This window comes from Callionymus lyra, chromosome 13 (assembly GCF_982586985.1).
Source record: "Callionymus lyra chromosome 13, fCalLyr1.hap1.1, whole genome shotgun sequence".
In the NCBI taxonomy this organism is placed as follows: Eukaryota; Metazoa; Chordata; class Actinopteri; order Syngnathiformes; family Callionymidae; genus Callionymus; species Callionymus lyra.
In genome coordinates this window covers 17,628,941-17,650,244 of record NC_141830.1, presented here as the reverse complement: position 1 = coordinate 17,650,244, position 21,304 = coordinate 17,628,941, and the positions used below count along the sequence as shown (strand labels likewise).

Sequence of the window (21,304 nt, the reverse complement as noted above, 5' to 3'; positions counted from 1 at the left end):
CTGATAGAATACACAGCGAAACGGTATATTCACTGTGAAACTATATCCTCGAAGCAAAGCCTTTTGATTATTGGCTGTTAGAATATATGCTTAAATGAGCCTTTAGTCTCACTTAAGTTTCAAATTCTCTATTTCCAGTTCATAAATACACTCATAGGACGTTCTGCTGCCGACCTTCTCTGAACTCTGAACTCAAAATCCATAAACCGTAGTGTTTGTTTTTCGTTCAGCAATTCCAATTCCCAAGCTAATTTCTTTTACAAATAAATTGTGTATGCAATCTGAACCTTTATATAGTAATATCTTACACTCTTGCTTTCATGATATTTAATTTGTTATTATTATTAACAGGAGACATTAAAACGTTTTTATTTAATTAACTTTGAACTGATATGAATTGATTCGGTTAATCTCTTCCCATATCCCATCTTAAAATAGCTGAGCAAAGGTCCTTTTTCCATTTAAATTTATGATAGTGTCAGTAAAAAGGTTGACGTGTAATGAAAGAAGTGTTGGTTCTTAAAGTAATTTACTTGAAAGATGCAGTTCTAATCATTTACTTTCTGCTGTTTTTTTTTTTGTCTACATCAGCGGACTGCAAACCTTACCACTCAGAAGAAAAACACGTTTGGCTTTTAAAATGAAATATAATTCCATATATGTCTACTTTATTCGATTTTTTTCCTTCAAGCTATATATAAACGAATGATGATTAAAACATTAAGAATTTATATTTATCATAGAAATGTTTTGTACTGTATTTTTACCATCTTATCACATTGAACTGAACCATGTTTGTTATTAACTCTCTCCTCGTGTGAAGCACTTTCTGACTTCTGGTTAAATAAATTAAGATTAACATATCATAATAATAAAATGATCATTATATCTATAATTATCATCTGATCGATGCAGAATACTAAACAAAAGGGAATTAAAAACTAAATTATTTGTGATTTCTTAATTTAAAATAATATACAGTTCTTATAAATACTGAAAAATATTACTGTATTTTGTATGTAAGATCAAACTTTTTTTTTTAGGTCTGCCCAAATTAATAAATGAATCTTTTAATTAACTTAAAGTAATAAAATTAATGTGTGTTAAAATTATAATTGTATTCGTTTTTTACCGACCTTTATGTCGGTTAAGGGTTGGGATTATTTTCAGAGTAATCTGTTCCATTTTAGAGTTTTAGATAAAAATGTATGTTCATTTTTACATAGTGACTGAAGCTCTTGTCGTTGTTTTCACCTTCGTCCAAAGAGTCATCATCAAAATACCTCCATAATGCTCATCCGTATCTTCTGTATTGAAGCCAAAAACTCCAGCATAAACAACCACCAAAAAAGGATTTAACAAAAAAAAACTTGCAAAATAGAAACAATAGTTTAAAAGTTACTTATTTTGAGCACTTTAAAAAGAAGATGAATGCAATTATGAAAACAAAACAAATGTGACTGTAATAAATGCAAATAATAGCAAAATGAGACGATCCTAACATATGTAGATTCCTGAACAGGTTGTAGATTTTTACAGAAACACCAAACATTTCACGAAACAGTGTATTTTTAGAGCCCACTAGATGGCAGTCTCTGCACTATTTTCTCTTTTTTTTTGAACAACTGTTCTAATGAAACATTGTATCATATTTAAAGTGATGGCGCCACCTACTGACCTCTTAACAACATGACACTGCTTCGTGAAACTTCATCAGCACATCCCTGATACATTGAGTGCAAACGCAGGGAAAACATACAAACTCCACAAAGAACAGCGACACATTGCCCTCGGTTGGAAGCGAACCAGCAACCTTCAGGCTGTCAGGCATCAATTCTTCTCTTGCTCACTTTGTGAAAAAAACCCACAGTTTGAGAAGAGATAACTAAATATTTTATGCAAACCACCTGACCCCAACAAACAAAGAAGCATGGTAGACCAGATGGCTGTGATAAGAGTGTGAGTGCGGGTCAGGAACACTGATGCATGCAGTGCACGGTGGGTCAAGTATAATCACACAGAGGTTTGCCAGAATATTAATCACTCCTTGATTGCACTCAGTTGGGTCTCTGCAGAGAGTGTTGGTGTGATACAGACACTCCAGCTTCCTCCTTGACCTGAGTCATCAGTCTGTACACCTAAAACAAAAAACTTTCTGATTCTGATTCTGATAAACAGTGCTCCGCATAAATGAGTACACCCCCTTTCGAAAAGTACCATTTTAAACAATATCTCAATGCACAAAAAAAGATTCCCAGTTTTATTTAACATCTTTTTAACGTATAACATGAGAGTAAGATGAATAGTATAACTTAGAGGACAACATTTTTGGGTTATCTCAAATTAGGGTGATGCGAAAATGACTACACGCCACTGAAAGTCTTTTGAGCCAGGCTAAATTTTATACGACAAATGTGCAATTTTACAATAATCGACCACAATTATTCATCACACAGGTGTCCAGAAGAAAGGTGAATATGAAAGGGTGTAGAAAATCCGTTCCCTTTTTATCTTGTTAGCAATGGCACGATAAGGAAGAGAAATGTCTTAAGACCTGAGAAAGAAAATTATTTATTTACACTGCAAAAGTGAAGGCTAAAGTCGTCCAGTTAAGTGAAAACCTCGACAGGAAAGTCTCCTGATGAGAAGGGCCGAAGAAAATCAGCATGCATGCATCTAAGAAAGTAGAAAGCCAATCTGGGGTGACTATTTCCTGTGACACAATACGGCAGAAGCCTATCCTAAACCAAGTCACATATAAGCCCGTCTAGAGTTTGCCAGGGCCTGTGCTACCATCACTCTGTGTCCTTGGTTGTCGTGCACTTTTCCAACATGACAATGATCCTCAACACACATCTAGGGCCACTGATGGATTTCTGAAGAAGAACAGAGTAAACGTGATTCAGTACGTCTCCTGATCTGAACCCAATTCAACACCTATGGGGGATTCTGAAGAGACGAGTTAAGGATCACTCTCCATCCAGCATCCAGTCTCTAAAAGAGATCATTCTTGTAGAATGGAAAAAAGATTTATACAGGAAAATGTTTTCAACTTGTTCATTTCATGCCCTAAGACTTGGTGTAGTCATTAAAAATAATGGAGGCCATACAAAGTACCTGATTTATTTGCTTTTGTTGTGGGGTGTACTCATTTTTGCGTCACCCTCATTTGAGTAAACCTTAAAAATTCTTCTAAGTTATATTAATAACCTTACTTTCATGTTATAAGCTAAACAACAAAGCTTCATTTTGGAAACGTTTGGTGTGCATTGAGATATTCTTTAAAATTATACTTTTCGAAGGGCGTGTACTCATTTATGTTGAGCACTGTAAATACCCATCTGCTTGAAGATTCATAGTTTTATATCATCTTGGAATTTAAGTTCACTTCTCTCCCACATTTTCCTCCTTGGTCTCACGTTTGAGCTCCTCCCACTCATAACTACACTTGAGCCCAAAACCTTTTCATGTTATTTACCCTCCGTGGATCTCTTTTATCTTTCACTTAAACCTCTGTGCCCTCTTTGCTCATGTTTTGAAATAGATACGCGATAACGCTGACAGAAATATTAGCTGTCGTTTTGCAGCACCGCTGAGTGCATTCACTTGCTTCAATTACAGGACATTTTCGAGCCGTGCAACCATCCGTGATGTCCTCTTTTTATACCTCAATGACAACCATGTTTGCCATCAAAATCTATTGTCTTGGACTTTTATTGCTATAAACAAATGAAGATCATTTATAACAAAATGTTGGCGGAACTTAGACTTTAATTATTTATTTTCGACTACGTATTCCCAGGTGACAGGCCTTTGGGGGTTAAGGCTATCCCAGCTACAAAGGGTCAGAGGTCACCAGTACAACAGGGACCATGAAAGGATATACACATTCACACTGGGTCCAATTTAGAGTCACCAGGAAACCTCTATCTGATTAGATTGTTGTGAGAGGGACACAAAATATCTTGAAATGTTCCAGGTATAAGTTTTTCCACCAAATGCTTTCAGGGATTAAAAAATATTATTTAATTTATTTTCTACTCACCCTCAAGTTGAAGGGGTGAGATTATAAGAGAGTTAAAGGCAAACATGTAAGTCCATTTAAAAGTAGCATCTGGCGCTAATTTGTCTTCGTTCAAAAAGACGCAGTATCAAGGTAAACAATGTTTTTAGGTGCTGCCTATAACTCTAAAAAAGAATAGATTACTCGGAAATTAATCCCAAACTTTAGTCGACAAAAGGGTGAGTAGGAAATGAGTGAATTTACAATTTTGGTTAAACTAACCCTTTAATAATAAGAAATAAAGTTTGTTGATAATCCAGAAAGACTGGAATCTGTTATTAGGATTATTGTGGTTCATAAAAATTGCGGCCTCCCCCACATCTCCGTCTCCAATGTTAGCCTCAGCACACACATCTTAAGTGGACCTCTAACTCAGCACTATCGACAAACACAGCACGAGGACGTGCCTCTTCAATCAGTGAGGTTTACTTATTTTAGTGATACAAAAACACATTGATTATTGAAGGGTATTCTGTTCTGGACTTGCTGTACTGTTCTCATGAGGTTCACATGTTAAAGGGTAAAACAAAATAAGGGTCAGAAGATCCAAATGAAAATTGAAATACATCCAATTACAATAAAATTTAAACCTTATGTTTAATACATTTTACTGTTCTCTCTTGTCTCCCTTCCATCCGGTCACAGCAAAAGACTGTTGACACTGAGTTTGTGTCTTCTTGAGGTAAACAAAACATTTTTCTCAACACTTGTGATTCTCAGGGAGCAACGACATTCAAAAATGTCAATTTTCATGAAATCAATTCCAAATTTAAGTCATATCATTAATATAAGTACATGGATTCTAAATATAAAGGTGACTACCATCATCTTATGCCCATAGTCAGGGCATACTCCCTTCTCTTCATTATTGTTTTGGGTTTTTTGGTTTGAAATTATTCTTTTTTACCTGGGAAACGCTGGTTATTAAGGATAAATATTTCTTAAAGATAGCATTTTTTTTACTCTGAAATGTCTATGTTTTCAAAGCAAAACATTTTTTTTTCTGTTCTCTTAACAAAGGTTTGATCTACTTGATACTTTGCAAGAAACATTAATAAGAAAAAAGGAACGGGTTAAATATAGAAGAGAAAACATAATAAAAATTAATTTTCTACTACTTGTTTTTCATAGAGTTGTACAATTGATTGTTTGGATTTGATTTTAATTGGATTAGCAGCAGTACCTGAAGCCTGAAGTCATAGTTCTTTGTATTTCTGTATAGAAGACGAGTCAATAAAAGAATATTTTTAAGAAACTGTCCCCAACAATCCAGAGTAATTATGGACAATCTCACAACTTGAATTGCACGTCTCTCAGCCAATGACGAGAAAGCAAGTGCTGAAAGGCACTGCAGACATTGATTGGGTTCCTTTTTCTTCTCTCACAATCCTAAAAAATAAACAAAATGTGCTGATCAATCCAGTCAACTAAGTACACCTTTTGTCAATGTGTCCAGCTTCACAATGGAGACTTGATGTTTCTGTGGCCATTAGTTATGAGCTACTTGCCAGCAAAGGCATCGATCGCCGGTCCGTTGTAAATGCAACAGCCATCATTTCTTTCACAGGGTGAGAAATAGGACTGACAGAGTTGTAATCTCTTCTAGAAGTGTAGAAACTGCAAATAAAAAAACTCCCAGTGAAGTACTGAATGAATACAATAAAATAAAAGCATTTTATTTCATTCAAGTTCACAAAGTGTTTTTAAGGTAAATCCTACAGAATAAAAAAAGGTTTCTACATTGAGTTGAGCATTGATTACAATTTAGAGCTGCATACAAATCAACAATTTCATAGGAATTATCAAGACAGAAAAACAAACATAGTTGCTCTCAACTCCTTATTCTTTTTTATTTTTGTTTGTCTAAACCATTTTACTGTTTAATATCCAAGATGTTTTGTTGAGCCACCTGGTTTATTAACTTCATGTACCGTCACATGGGTGACTTCATCTCACTCTTTCCTATCTGTGCAGATGTTTCAAAAGGTTAAATAAAAGTTCTATATCACATTTTAGGAAAATAATAGTATATACTTTAAATAGTATTTTGACTCTGGAAGAGAGTGTCAGAAAAAATGAAAAAAGACAAAGAAAAAAATGTTCAGGCTGGACTCAAAATTCCAACATTCTGGCTCCAGGAGTAATAAAATGTAAGATTTTTTTCTTCTGTTAAAAAAAATATAAATGACCAGTCTACAATTTCTCCTGACAGGTAATCTCAAACGACACTTAAAAAGAATGTGACCCTCGTTTTTTATGTATTGCCCTCTATTAGGGCTGACGTTAGAGGTACAAAAAGTCAAACTAAACGGAATTAAGACAAGTTGAAGTCACTTCACATTTACTCCAGCGTGTGTCACAGCGGGGTCTGTGGTCTCCCTCCAGTAGGCTGAAGGAGTGATCGAGAGCAGGGACCCACATCACTCTATAGAGGGCACCCACACACCCTGAAATGTCTTGTTTGCCGAGGCTGTGTACATTTTGAATTTGAAAGAGCAGCAAGTCAATGAATCTCGATAATGCGAGAGCCGGGCCACATAACTCACATTGATAGTCCTTACATTGTGCCAGCAGGCGATAAATCTGCTGTGGGAGACATGAATATGCAGCAGCATTCAGTCTGGCTTGTTCTTGCCTTCTCGCTCTCTAATGCACGCTTTGGGTTTCTCCCTCATTCAGAGAAGATCCCACAATAATAATAAAACGGATGTGCCATTACATTTTCTTACTGACAACGTTAAGAATGAACACATCTAACATTTAACATTTATAACGATACAGAAAAAATGCTATGGCTAATTATTATATTCTATATATTTTCTAATGTAATATGAATTAAAAAATATATATATAAACAATCGAGCTATTTATTTATCTGTTAAGGTTACAATAAAAAAAAAGAAGATATATTTAAATTATGTAAAATGATATATCTGTGAAACTTAACATGAAATTAAATTTAAAAGAAAATGTATTTCTAAATCAAAAACAACATCCATAGTAGAAACTAAAAAACACAAAGGAATCCAAAATATAAATCTAAATTTATTATAATCGAAAATATTGCACATTCCTTTAATGATTTAACCCATATTAATGATGATAAAATTTAGTATTTTGGCAAAATATAATCATATAATCAATATAGAGGGAGAAATAAGAGACACAGTTTCATTTTATGCATCTAAATTATGACTAGTTGGTTACAGTTGAGAAAAAAAAGTTATAATTTAATGAAGAGTAGCAATAACAGATAACACAATGGACTACAAAGAAAAGAAGGTAAATATGGATAATATTAGTGAGAACTAAAATAGATTATTTAATGCATTGTTTCCTCTTATATTATACTATAATATTAAATATGTCGAATAGGTACATAAATATGCTCTTTCTCATATATATATATATAATTGTGCTTATATATGTACTTATTCAACATATAATGCTAAGGATCGTTTGGTTCTTTCCAGGTATAGATATGATTCCTAATTAATAAAATATATAATATAATATGAATAATGAAAAGGGTGTTGAGGGACATTGTTGAAAATGATTATTTTATTCTCTCAATGTTTGTACAAATTATGTATTCAAGCAACTTTTATTTTGCTAGTTGGAATCCTGTGACACATTCATAAAACCCATTTTTGTATAGATAAAAAAGGTATACAATAAGGTCTGACGATGCAGCTGAACTGTCAGAACCAGTGCCACTTATTCATGAACAAAAACACCCCCCTTCCCCCTTGAAAATGATCTTTCTTCAGAGGCAACTCTATCCCGAGAATCTTGAGAGTTTTCGCCATGAGCAAATAATTTCACACTTTCAGCTCGACTCTTCTCCACTGCAGTGATGGGAGCTATATGAGACCCCCGCCCTCCCCCTGCCCCCCTTTCTCCCTTTTTTTCTAAAGCATGAAAAATGGCTTGGCAGATAGGCATCAACCAGTTAGGGGGCTTTAATGTGCTCATTGACACACACTGGAGGTCTTAAATAACAGAGATAAGGAACCCTTGCTTTGCCAATGGCCCAAATCCTCAGATGACACGAGTTCCCGTTTATGCAAATAACTCATCCTGCGACCACGGAGCGCGGGGTTCCCTGGAATATATCCCACAATTAAATCAAATATAAATCAATTAAAACGACTCTCCAATAAGGGAAGGATTAAAAAAAAAGAAGATAGAATTGTATTTATTTTATTCAACTTGCTCTCATCCTCCTCATCCTCAACAGTCCTTTCGTGCGTAACGACGCGTGCTTCTCGTGGCACCGTCGAAGAGGAGGGTTTTGTCAGACGCACGCACTTTTCTGCTCCCACCTGTCCATCCAGGACAAACCAGATCCACCACTTGAGCATGAAACACAGTCGCTTTTTTCCCACAAACACCACCGAGGTTCCTGAGCGTCAGTGCGCAGCCGGATCATCTCCATGCGGCTTATAGAAAGTACAATCTTGTTTTAAAAAGAGCCATTGGATTGTATTCTTTTTTTCTTGGTGTTTTTCTTTTTTTCTTTTTTTTTGTTCAATCCCCTCAGTGACAACGGATTGTTCGTGTAAAACTTCCGCAGGCGCAGCTTGTTCCAGGCGGGTGTGGGGAGTCCATCCAGCTCGGTCCACTCGCTAGCTGACTGCGCTCATCGACGCTTGGGAGGGAGAGACACGCAGACAGTCAGGTACTTCTGCGAGAGACTGGTGCGGCTGGACTTGCGCGTAACTCCACATCCTTTTCTTCTTTTTTTTTACAAGAATGTTGCGCCGTAGAGAATGAGACACCATTGTCGCAAACCAGCGAATCCACGTGTGTGTGTGTGTTTCCAACGCTGCGCGCTCGGACTCTCAATGAGCACATTTTATTTTGGAATTTGAAAATCTTAAAGGATCCGGCGACTTTAAAAAAAAAAACCAGCATGCAATATACTTGGCTGTCACCCCGGAGCTCGATGTGGGAATACTGGACGTCCCTGATCCCGTGCCTCCTTTGGATTCAATACTGTTTTGGGATGCCTCATGTCATCCGGATTGGTAAGTTGCGCGTAATTTTTCCATTTGCAGTGTATTAACCTTGAAAGTTGCGCCCCTGAGATCGTCTTTTGGTTGCGTTCATTCCCGGATTTCTTAGTTTAAACGATGGACCCTGTTTAAAAAATGCTTAATTTAACTTAAAACTGCAGAAGGGACTTTAATCTTTTAATACATTTTTGATGCTTCTTGGCTATATTTTGCAGCCAGAGTCATTGTTCAAATATAAAGTAATTTCCGAAACCACTATAGGCTTGAATACACATTATTAACGTCATTAGCTATTAATATTGTAATGTTTTGTATTCCTCCTCCATCTATTTGAGGTGAAAAATTAAACGATGTAAAGCCTTGTGACTTTAAGAAGAATGTATATTATATATTTTTAAGTTATCATGAATATTTTTTAAACTCAAATATAGAATACATATTCTGCAACCTCCTTTTTTAAGTCACCTATTTTATTATGTTATCCTATTGTATTAGAGGCCATACATATTGTCTGAAGGAAGGTGGAATTAAAAACCAACACGCCTTCAACACGCTTGTCCATATGAGCATATCATGATAATATTTGAACTCTTTAGCACAATATTATCATTGAATACAATATCATTGTCTAACTTAACTGGACAAATATTCAGACAGCTTCGGTGAGACCCAAATTAATCACATTTAATAGAATAACCCAAATTATCTAATAATGTATTACGTTCAAATTGTTAAATCGTTCACTTACATTCAGTAGTCAGTGGAAAAAATATGATAATATAGACAGAAGTTGATTTTTCTTTACTCTCAAATAACCAAAATGAACTTGTAGAGAGTAGTTTGTTTTATTAGTTACATATTAAGCGCTAAATGCAGCAGCCCTCAAACTAAACATACGTTGTGGAGGAGTTGTTAACTTGTCACTCACAGACGACGCAAGGAAACCAGACCAGAACCAATAAAATGAGCTACATTGGCTACAAGCGCTACATATGTAAGCAAGACTTAAAAAGTCAACTGCATTCACCCGTTCATGTCTAACATTGTCAGTGTAATTACCAAGAAGCTCAAGAACGAGGCGGCCATCAATGTTTTTTCACTCACTTTTGTCACTTTTATCAAGCTCAAGCATTACAATTACTTAGGCGGATGGATAGTAAACATTGTCTTTAACAAACGGGGGACAATGTTTACTGCTGAACATCATATACAGCTGTCACACAGGCCCACAGTGTGTCTATGATTGACTGCAAAACCCCGAGGAGTTGTGACATCTCTGACATTGCCGAGTACGGACTTTACTTGACATTGTGTCGAAATAGAAACAAACAAAAAAAAAAAACACTTCTTAAAGCCCTCTTTCATCTGATCCGAACTGAAATCATCTGGTCAAAGGGACACTTTTGTTCTTCTTTTGTGGCAGGCGCTCAAATGAAGACCTGAAGAAGGCTTGACAGGCTTTGTTTTGAAATGTAAAGTTACAAAAAATAAAAAAAGCAGATGTCAAATTACCGAGACAAATTTACCTTGAAATGTGCCCTGAGTGCTCTTTTTATAGACCATATTGTTGTTTAGAGTTAATTTAGTTATTTGTTTATTTAGTTTACAAATAAAAATCATGAAAGTATGACAAGCGTTTGTAGCATTGTTTCTATTAGACCATGTTTTGCTGCTCTTTGCTACTCAGAATGCAAGTGTGCGTGTGTGTCACCATCATCGTAACCAATAGAGGGCTCCCTTATAGTTGTCCACAGCGCTGATTGTAAAATCTCAAAACCTTTACTTTATTTCATTTTTTCGATGGCGATACGTCTTAATCTTTTGATCTGAAGAAGGTTTTTTTTTGGTCTGGCATTGATTAATATTCCTTCTGGGGGGTTCAATGATGGCCCTAAGCAGCTTTTCATTACCAATAATGGGGCCCAGAGGAAGGTTTGGAACTCTGTCTTATTGAATCTTGAGTGGGACAAGAGTTTATTTAGAGTCGTTGTGCCAATTTTTGGGGTCTCTCCCAGACCTGAAAATGAGAGAAAGAAAAGGTGTGTGCACAAGCGTGTGTGTGTCATCATGGCGTAAACCTCCCATCCCAAAATTAGTTGACCTTGAATCAGTAATGCTCTGGATTAATTTCACCAAAATAGACATAGAATGTGAGTAGACATTTTGAAATATGTGAGATTAAAACCTTGATAAAATTAAGACGTATCAAAATACAGTGTCTATTTGCGGTTCTCTCCTGCGTCATATATCTACACACTGCGGGCACAATTTTTTGAATTCCTCAGACCTTGGAAATAAACAAGTCAAGGTTATAGAACAGAAAAAAATAAATCAAATGTAAAGTTTCCCACTAATCTACTTTGTATATCCTATGACACTAATCTCAGTTGACCTAAATGACGCTTTGAAAAAGAAGTGTTAGCAACATCATTTCTAGTTGTACTTCCGTAATAGATAACGCACACCGTGTTAGCAAAATGTCCTTGGGCAATCTCATGATGCACAAACCACCAATTAAAAACTATCCTCAACATTAATTGGTGTTCAATATCCTTCTGCACATGGTTAGCTGGTCCATGTTGTTTACCACAATCTGGGTAATGGTGGGCAACCAACGTTCGGTTGTTGGCATTGATTTTGTGCATTGATCTGGTCTTCTGCTACTGGCTTGGTTCAAACGTGGTCACCCCGTATAACGCACTCAGCGACTCAATGACAGGAGTACAAGCTTTAAATATTTGGTTTGTACTTTCTCTTCAGTAAGGAAGCGTCATGTTGGATATTCCTTAAAGTGATAGTTCACCCAAAAATAAAACTTCAATGACATTCTACTCTGCTTCATGGCGACTAAGGGTTAGGATTATTTACAGAGTAATCTGTCCCTTTTCGGAGGTAAAGACAAAATGAATATCCATTTTACTGAAGCAACAGGAGCACAGGGACGAACGTCCTCTAAAAAGATAACATACACCTCCATACTGTCTGTCTGTAATGTCAATCTTATATTGAAGTTTCAAGAAGAGGAATTGTTCCTGTGGCAGCCGTTTAAAGAATAACAGCGCTAAACTGGAAGTACTCCAAAAGTACTCCATGTAAATATAGCGACCACTTTCAGAGCGCACACAGTCTAATGTCTGCCCTGGAAGTGTTAGTTGGAAAGTTACCCGGAGTACTTCTGAATGGATGTTTTTAAGCGTATTTTTGGAGGACGTCAGTTGCTTCAATAAAATGGACATACATTTTTGCCTATATACCCTTAAGAGGAACTAATTACTTTGCAAATAATCCCAACTCTTAATCGACATAAGGGTAGGTAGAAAATAAGTGAAATTAGAATTTTGGGTGAACACTTTCAGTTATAAAGCCCTTGTTGGCCATTTCATTCAAAAAGAAAACCCAGCATCATTATTTGGCTACATGATATTGAATGATTAACAATGTTATAATATTCACAGTGATTTTCATCTGATGATTGATTGAACAAATTCATCATTTGTTGTCCCTTTTCTTAGGTGCCGATGTTATTCACTGCCTGACAAGGATTTATTGAATAATCAATTACTTTATCTAGCTAATACTTAAAGCACTTAATCAGTGCCAGTTAATCAATCTCCCACATGATTTCATGTTCATTTCATTTCCTTAAAGTTCTCCCTCGCAGAACACTTGGTCATTTTCATCGGCGCCTAGATAGAAAAAAAAAGAAAAGAGCTGGGCTTCAGTGCCACCATGTCTGGAGAGGTTTAAAAGTGAAAACTGGTGTTTTATCCAGAGGTTGATGCAGTGTGTCCACTCAGCTTCAACGGGATAAAGAGGGTTTGTTGTCGGTACTACGGTTTAGTAGTCTCCAAACCACTAAAGAGACTTCCATCTTCCCCAGTGAGATGATTTATTACATGTTATTTTGCACCTGCACAAATACTGGTTTTAGCTGATTTTCATTTTCTCACAACGTTTTTAAAATTTTTTAACAAACAGAGCCGAGATAGAATCCTCCTGATGTACAGTCACCTATTGATACCACAAATCCCTCGGCTAGTAATGCGTTGACGAAGCTTCATGAAGATGAGTCTCAGCTTGATGTCACTCTCTCCTTTAAAATGTATTCCTTAAAACAGCTATTTTTTTTGAAACTACACTATTCTTCAACTGAGGGCGCCACCTACTGACCTTTTTAAAAAAAGGTAACACTGCTTCATGAAGCTTCATTAGGTCCCTACTTGTCCAACTCTAGGACCACATCTCATATTGGTCATTTGTTCAATTCGTCCTCTGGCCCTCATGTATTTCTCTGGTCATCTAATGTGTATAAGAGGTCAAGAGGTCAGTAGGTGGCGCCATCAATTTATCTACAATAACGTTTGAATTTTAGACTACTTTTATAATATGATTTTTAATGTTTGTTTGGCTCGATCTCCCCTCACAACTGTTTGCAGTAAACATGTCTGGATGATTTCTTTTATTGTATTAGAATTGAAAAACTGCAGTTTAAAGATGAGGATTTACAAACAAGGGAATCGCAGTAATGTCAGATACATTACGAAATGAACAAAAGACCGGAAAGGTGGGTTCTTCAAAACCTTTCCTGCTCTCAGGTAATTTCCATCATCGTCTTGCACTCACTCAAGCCACGTTCTCAGTCCACATATCCGAAAACATATGTCTAGTCTCAGCGGGCCTCTTACACACAATCCAATTCCATTCCCTCTGTCAGCATACTCGCGCTCGTCATTAGCTTCAATCCCGCTGATGAGACGCAGCAGATGTTCATTTTAGCGAGCCGGGGTCCGGCGTACTCAGGCCTTTCTTCTCCACTGGTCTTTGTGGATATAAAAAAAAAAAAGAAACAACACGTTTGTACCTCAATGATGCTGACTCTGGTCAATTCGAAAATATGTATTTTATTTTAAGGTGATTATTCATAACCAGCAGATACACATTTAATGAGGGTCTGCATCAGATGATGTTATTTTTTCCACATTATTCCCCACATGTGCTTACAGAAAAGAGGCATTTACTTTTACGGTAGTTGATTTAAAGGCATTAGTATCCAAAGTGGGCTTACTGTTTTTTCAATAGGGGTCAATAAATTCTCGCTTCAACCCACTCCTATATTTTTCACAGAGATGGCGCTAGAGACCTCTTTAAATCACGGACTATAAAATGACCTAATAGCATTAGGGAAGCAGGCACATAGCTTCCTGTTCAGCCACACGTAATGATGATCATCCTATAATCCGAACCACTGGGGGCTAATAGAGAGGATGTAAAGAGCAGTAAGATAATCCAGTGACACAGCGGGGCCACCGTGGAGCCCCAGCTAACTTAGCTTAGCCACAGCTCACACACCAGATGGTGTTTTCATATCATACTACAAAGTCGGTGCGCTGCAGGGAAAGGTCTATGACAAGCATATGCTTCAATGTATTTCCGATTATTTAAGGCAGCGAGCTCATTGTGGCCCTGAGTTTTGAAACCGTTCTAAAGCTGCAGTTGTTGCGATAAATATCATAAACATGAATTATTGATTATTTTGATAAAAGAATCTGCTACAAATGTATTTAATTGTGATTCTTTTTTAAATTTCCTGATTATTTAGAAAAATAAAATTTAGTAATGACTAAAAGCAGGTGAGGATAATGGGTGTCTCTTATGTTTCCTTTCAACTCTATATTATTTTTTTCACGCATTTTCTTTTCTTGACAATTAAAATGCTCTGGAGATAATGTGAGTGACGTCGACCGCTACACCCAGTTATGCATATTCCACTTTTCAGCAGCGCATCAAGCCGACTCCTATTGTTAGACCATATCATTTCTAGAGACGGCAGTGATCTCGGTGAGCCCGTGAGATCTGAAGGATGGTATCTGAAGAGATCTTTTTGATGAAATTGCTGAGCCACAGACATTGCAGGCATTTAAAGGCTGAAAGACGAATCTCTTAAGATCAGCCAGAGAAGACAGATGATATCCAAGAACCTTCAGAAAATAAACCAGAATTATCTGCCTTTGCTCAAGTCAGAGGGAAGCGACAACTGTGATGAGACGATCGTTTGAATAAAAATATTCTCTGTCATCCGGTGTACGTCTCTGGAATTAGGGTTGGCAACTGGAACTGTTTAAGCTTAATAAGAAAGACCTTGTCAATTTTAACTCTTATTTCTTTTTAAATGCAAAAAATGCAACATGTAAGATGAAGTTCAATCAAATATATAAAGCAGAAATTTAAAATGTCACACATTTTGCAGCACGGTTTGCATTTAGGTTATTGTGGCATCAATAATTGACGTCATAACTTCATTAAAACAATTTAAAAATGCACACATTTAATCAAGACAGTAATTTAATCTCATTATAGGCTATTTTTAAGTATACATTTTTTTTGTAAAACTGCTGTCGTGCTGATGTTCCCTGAGAATATTTCTGTGCCCAGGCGATGAATCAAATTTCATGCTTGAGCCATTTGTCTTTATTATGAGTCCTTTTCATTTAACTCTCCAATTTCAGCCTCTCTCTGGGGTTTTGCAGGAACTATAGAGCAGTTTTCAGTGGATCACACAGTGTTCCCTGTTCCCAGTATTGTCCTCACAGTTTGTAGTAAAAAACTCATTAGAATGATCTTGTTGGAGGTAATTTGGTCATTATTTCTTAATGTTTCATTTCAGAAAAGGGGTAGAAATAATTTGTACACACGTGCACCGCAGCAACAAAAGAACGAGGAGGCTTGTTACGTAGCTGAAGCTCGGGGGCTCTTATTTAGCTTGTTAATTAGCTTAAACCTTTTGATCCCACTTTTCAAACCCACCACGTTGCAATGCTGGTGCCTTTGTCTGTTGCCCCCGAGCCAGATAAAAAAAAAAAAAAAAAAAAGGAGCTCTATTCCTGCTCTTTTCAAAGATTCACTGAAGCCAGATGAGCTGTGCTATCCACCTCGCCATGTTAGCACTGCTCTTATCTCTCCCCAGACGCTCTGTGTAAACTTGGTCTCACCTTCGACTCAGCGGTTGCATACGGCTACGGACGTGTATTACAATAGCGTCCGGGATTTGACACACAGCCCGGTTCTGAAAGCGGTATCTACCTTTGCACAAAAGGTCCTGTTTGACTTAAGACAATAGGTTGAAGGAGATTTATTTTTGCCCTTTTAATCAAGCTTTTATTGTTTAAAGAATGTCAGGTCCTGCTTGCTTGTCTGAGCTCCTCAACTCGCCATGACTGTAGGGAGATGTGCTTGGGAGGCAGAGTGAGAGGGGAAAAATGGGGGGAAGTGTGTGTGTGCATGACAAGGGGATGTATAAAAGGAGCTGGCAGAGAATCCCTGGAGCGCAGTGGTAGAACAGGAGTTACTAATCAACTGTGAGAGAGAAGGCTAGAAAAGACTCACCCTTGATTTCCCCCTCGGAGGAAAAGAGAAAGAACAGATAAGACAAACCTCTTCAGGCCAGAGCCACTAGAAATGAATGGCTATCACTAAAAAATATCAGAGGCGGACAGAGATTCTTTTCTTCCACATTCTTCAGCACACATCTGTTCCTTCTCTCCTCCCATCCTTTCAGCCGTCGGTTGCTAATGCCAGATTAACCGCAGGACCTGAAGGGTGACTTTCATTTTTAACTCCTAACAAAAAATATGATCAATACGATGAAGTTAAAATCAAGATGCTTGCTATAATTTTTTGTTGTTAGATTCCGAGAGTTGACAGATACAGTATATAACGTCAGGATCTTTTGTAGTTAGAGACCAGTTTACAGCTTCTCTAATTTTAGCTGGCAAAGTCTTTCCTCCGCAAACGTTTTACTGGCTGCCGATCTGCTGTTCAGGTCGCCCCCCGGCGAACAGCGCAGTTAACCGCCAAATGTTCCCCTGTGACTCATCCGACGACAGCTTGTCTGCATGTGACCAGCAACAGATATGTGGAACAAGACCGAGATTACCGTTGACAGGGAAGAGGAGGCGGAGGAAGAGAAGGAAGAGCGGTGGGCGGTTCTGGGCTGGCAGCACATTTTGGTAAAGCTATTAGAAACGCTTGTATGAATTTTGTGCCTTTAATGTAAAGCCAGAAAGGGTAGGGAATGTCCTGCAGGTGCTTTTGAGTTAAACAATCTGTCATGTTGGGGATAAGGTACGGAAACAGCACATCCATGGTTGTGAGGAGGCCATCTTGTCTAGGATAGACATGCTTTTTTGCTAATATTATCTGTGCATTTAAGTGTTAAGATACACTGAAATGTTCCAAAGAACTCAAAAGTTGATTCATACATTGGACTTTTCCATACTTTACATTAGGATATTTGGGATAATGATCTTTAGGTGGGGCTCAGTTTTAAGAAGGGGGCAAAGGGAGACAGAAGACTAGGGCTGTGTATCGGCAAGAATCTTACAATACGATACGTATCACGATACAAGGGCAAAGATACATTGCGATACTGTAGGAACGTTGATATACGATGAAATGCAATGACCTCTTGACGAGGTGGGAACTGCACCAATTTGTTTTAAAACCAGAATGTGTCCAAACATCAGCTTTGCAAGCTGCTTTTATATGCACTGTATCCTTTTGTCCTTAGTCATCGCCAAACTCTCGCGAGATTTCAATGTTCGTTTTATTATTTAATTTCAAGCACACATTATTGAACTACAAACCATAACATAACTATGGTAACACATATGATTTGCAAGCGAAAAATGATAATAATAATCAATAATATTTGTCTAACAACTATTTTCAAAGTTGACTGGACACTGACCATCAAAAGTTTTTTTTTTATTTGGCACAAGGTGGCTTATAAATAATAAATATATGTTTTCATAAGTAAGGAACATTTCCAGAAAAATCACCTTTATTAATTTTAAGTGGGGTATTTTATGTAAGAAAAGAACTCCCTAATAATTGCAATAGTTATTTTGCATATTTTATTACCTAATTAACATATGAAAGTATGCAGAGGAAAGTGTCAGAAATGTACTAATTTAAACAGTTATTTTATGTTAAGATTGAACTATTTTTTTTACTTTGAAAATGCATTCAAAACCTACTGCAGGTCACTTCAGATCGGTTCCTTTTGAGGGCAACAATAGTGAAATCAAACCTGACTCTGGCAAAAGCAGCAAAGAGCTATTATTATCTGGTTGATGAAAAGGACCAACTAATACAACTCTTTAATCGGATGCAAATTTATCGAGACATTTGAGAACTAATGCCTTTCATAATTTAGCAAACGATGCATTCACTGAGGCTTGGAAAATAGCTTTAGCAATTTAAAAAGAAAATACATTGATAAATAACAAATGATTAAACATTACTTTTATTTTGATCCATAAATATCTAATCATCTTTCCTTTAAATGTAATGTTTGCATATAAACCAATGTATATACATAAACTAAAACCAACCCCAATCATTTCGAAACAAGATTTATATTCCTTAAAACTCCATAAAAATGGTCACATCATTCACTTCATCATCCGCTGGTTTTGTCAAATTCACACTCGTTTGGAATATTGACCAAATGATGTCATCTCAGCATCTCACAATTAATGCAGCGTTAATGTTCTGTTCTGCGTCTGCCCACATTGTTCACATATGGATCGTCTCTCTGTCATTAGGGATAATTGCTTTGAATGTGGGCTGAAACGTTTTGCCGTGTAGAGGTGACGGGAAAAAATACGCTGGATGAAAAGACACTTAATTAAGCAGTTTGAAATCATTCTGAAACAATTTGCCATTGAATGTGTAAATCAATCCACCTGCGTGGTAATTTGTTGCTTTAAAAAAAGTAACAATGTATCTTATTACGACTGTTACAGTGATGATAATCAGTGGTTCCAGCATTCTCAGTGGCTCCTATGATTCTCTTTAACTAGCTTAAAGACGATCTGATCTCTTGAATATCTTCTTTGTTATCATGTATTTTCAGCCGGGCACACATGTGTGGCTGTGTATATGATCAGGCTGTACTTTTAATTCAAACACGGCAGATCATGACCGTATATCTGAACCATCTCTAGTGTTTGAAAGTCTCAATCCCATCAATTATCACAGTACTAATCTGGAAAAGTAAACATTAAAATATATAAAAATCAAAAATTTAAAACATATACATTTAAAAAACAAGTCATTATTTTACTACTCTCTGCTTAAATCTAATGGAAATTTGAGCCATATTACTCACAATAGCCAGCTAGCCAAGGCTAATCACGAAAAACAACTATGTGTATTTGAACAGAAAACTGAAGCAGCTAGTGCAGACAATTCATTCTAAAGGCTGTTTAAAACTTTCAGTTTGGGGTTTGAATCATGTTCAAAACATGAAGCATGGAGTCAGCACTTCATAAAGACCCAATGTTTTATTTTTAATTTCTAATGATGGATGGCAAAGAACAATTGAACTTTCAAATACAGCAGAATGTCAATGACTAGAACCGCACATGTTCAAGTCTTATCAAAACAATAAATTAATTGACACTTTTTTTTAATATATAAATCTTTTTATCTCACACTGATTATTTTATGTCTCGACGAGAGGGATCTTCTCAATAATTTTTTGGTGAGATTAACTAATACAGACAAATAATAACAGATCATAGTTAATTCATCTTTTTTTTTTACCGTAGTAACTATTGTAAAATGCACAAATTAAAAACCCAAATTTCCATTTCTCAATTGACTCAAAAAGTGTCAGACTACCATTATGTCTTTGATATAACAGGGAAGAAAATGAGTGTATTTTGATCAACATTCAGAGGAGAATACAAGATGACAGGAGGTTCCTGGTGTGTTTTGAGAAGATCCATTTCCAGCCAAGTCAGCCCCAGTGTTGAGTCACCACAAGGGCTGTTGGTTTTTAAGATTATCTTTAAACTGTGTGTGACTGTACATCTTAAAAACGTCCTTTCACTTGATCACATCGCCCCCCGTGGAGTGCTCATTATTAAGCATTTTTAGTTCCGTGTTACAACAGTAATTGATTGTTTGGTTAACGATTCCTCTCTGTGACTGAGTTCTAACTAATTCAGGCGAGAAATCACTACAACATGTGCTCTGAAAGAACGGTGTGGTTAATCCCCTGACCTGTGCCAACGTGTCTAGATGTCACAAGGTCTCCACACTTCTACAAGCTTATTCACAGTCGCTAGCATGTTTTATTAAAGCCCCCCTATAACCTGTAAATCCACCCATAGAATTCAGAAACGGTTTAATTTTCACAGCCCAATCACAGCTGCTGAATGAAAGGCAATCGAGTCGTATTCAGTCTTCTCCCCCTCACGATTCCAATCCCGTTGATGACTATTTAAAGACACTAAAGAGTCTGATCACATCGCTCGCGGAACACAATTTGAATTATTCCCCCTTCTTTTTTTTTTTGTCTATACACCTCATTTGATTACAAGGTCTACATCCAGCTCGCGCTCACTTCTCTGTGCACCTTGATTTGAGAGTTAAAGCCACGAGGGGAAGTCAGTGGGGAGCATGTGCGATAAGTAGCACATGGAAATGGGCCCTTGATTGCCTTCCTCTCTAGGTGTTGGTGATGGAGGTCTTGAGTGATGGCGGGCACTATAGACCCCTCCTTGGAGGTTGATTAGCTATGGAACCCTGGAGCTCCAGAGTGACAAGTCTGCTCATCAGACTCCATTCAGGCTGTCAAGGACCTCCTTGATTGCACTGTGCCTTATAATTGTAGCCCATCCTGAGTGTCCGGAGAGCTGCGGGCTCCGTTTGAAATTGGAATGTTGAGCGTCAAAGTTTTCCTCTGAAGTCACTTTGGCTTCACTTTTATGATAAAGGTATTCAATATCTATGTCGGAACTTGCTGAAAGTTGTTGCAGCTATCGCTCTACTTTATACTGGTGATGAGGCTAATGAAGCTTCATGAAGCAGTGTCTTATTTATTAATCTCAAGGTGGCTAAATCAGATTAAAATATGATGTTGGCTTTAGTTCGAAGTATTATATTGTAAAGAAAAAAAGTGGGCTCTGAAAATAAGGGCACTGTTTCGTGAAGCTTCATTGACACACCACTATTTAATAATACATAGGTAAATGCTTTACAAAACATAATGCAGGCACAGGTAGATTATAAGAAATGAAAAAAAAAATGTAATTATTTGAAAGGGCAAAGAAAAACAGTTATATTTTTTTGGAACAGCAAAAGAAACATGTCACCATGATTAAAGCTTAGTAGTAGACCTGCTTCATAAAGCAGTGTCATTATTTTCAGAGTC

General features: G+C 36.9%; 1 protein-coding gene and 1 long non-coding RNA gene across 2 annotated transcripts in view; both read left to right on the top strand.

The window, feature by feature from the left end:
- LOC148067585 (uncharacterized) overlaps positions 1-21,304 on the top strand; it is a 274,440-nt gene that overhangs the window by 48,678 nt on the left and 204,458 nt on the right. The window lies entirely within an intron of this gene.
- grik3 (glutamate ionotropic receptor kainate type subunit 3) overlaps positions 8,377-21,304 on the top strand; it is an 86,442-nt gene continuing 73,514 nt past the window's right edge. The window contains exon 1 of the mRNA XM_087806469.1: positions 8,377-9,093. Within this exon, the coding sequence (XP_087662595.1) occupies positions 8,979-9,093 (115 nt within the window). The 5' untranslated portion in view covers positions 8,377-8,978. The remainder of the gene's footprint in view (positions 9,094-21,304) is intronic.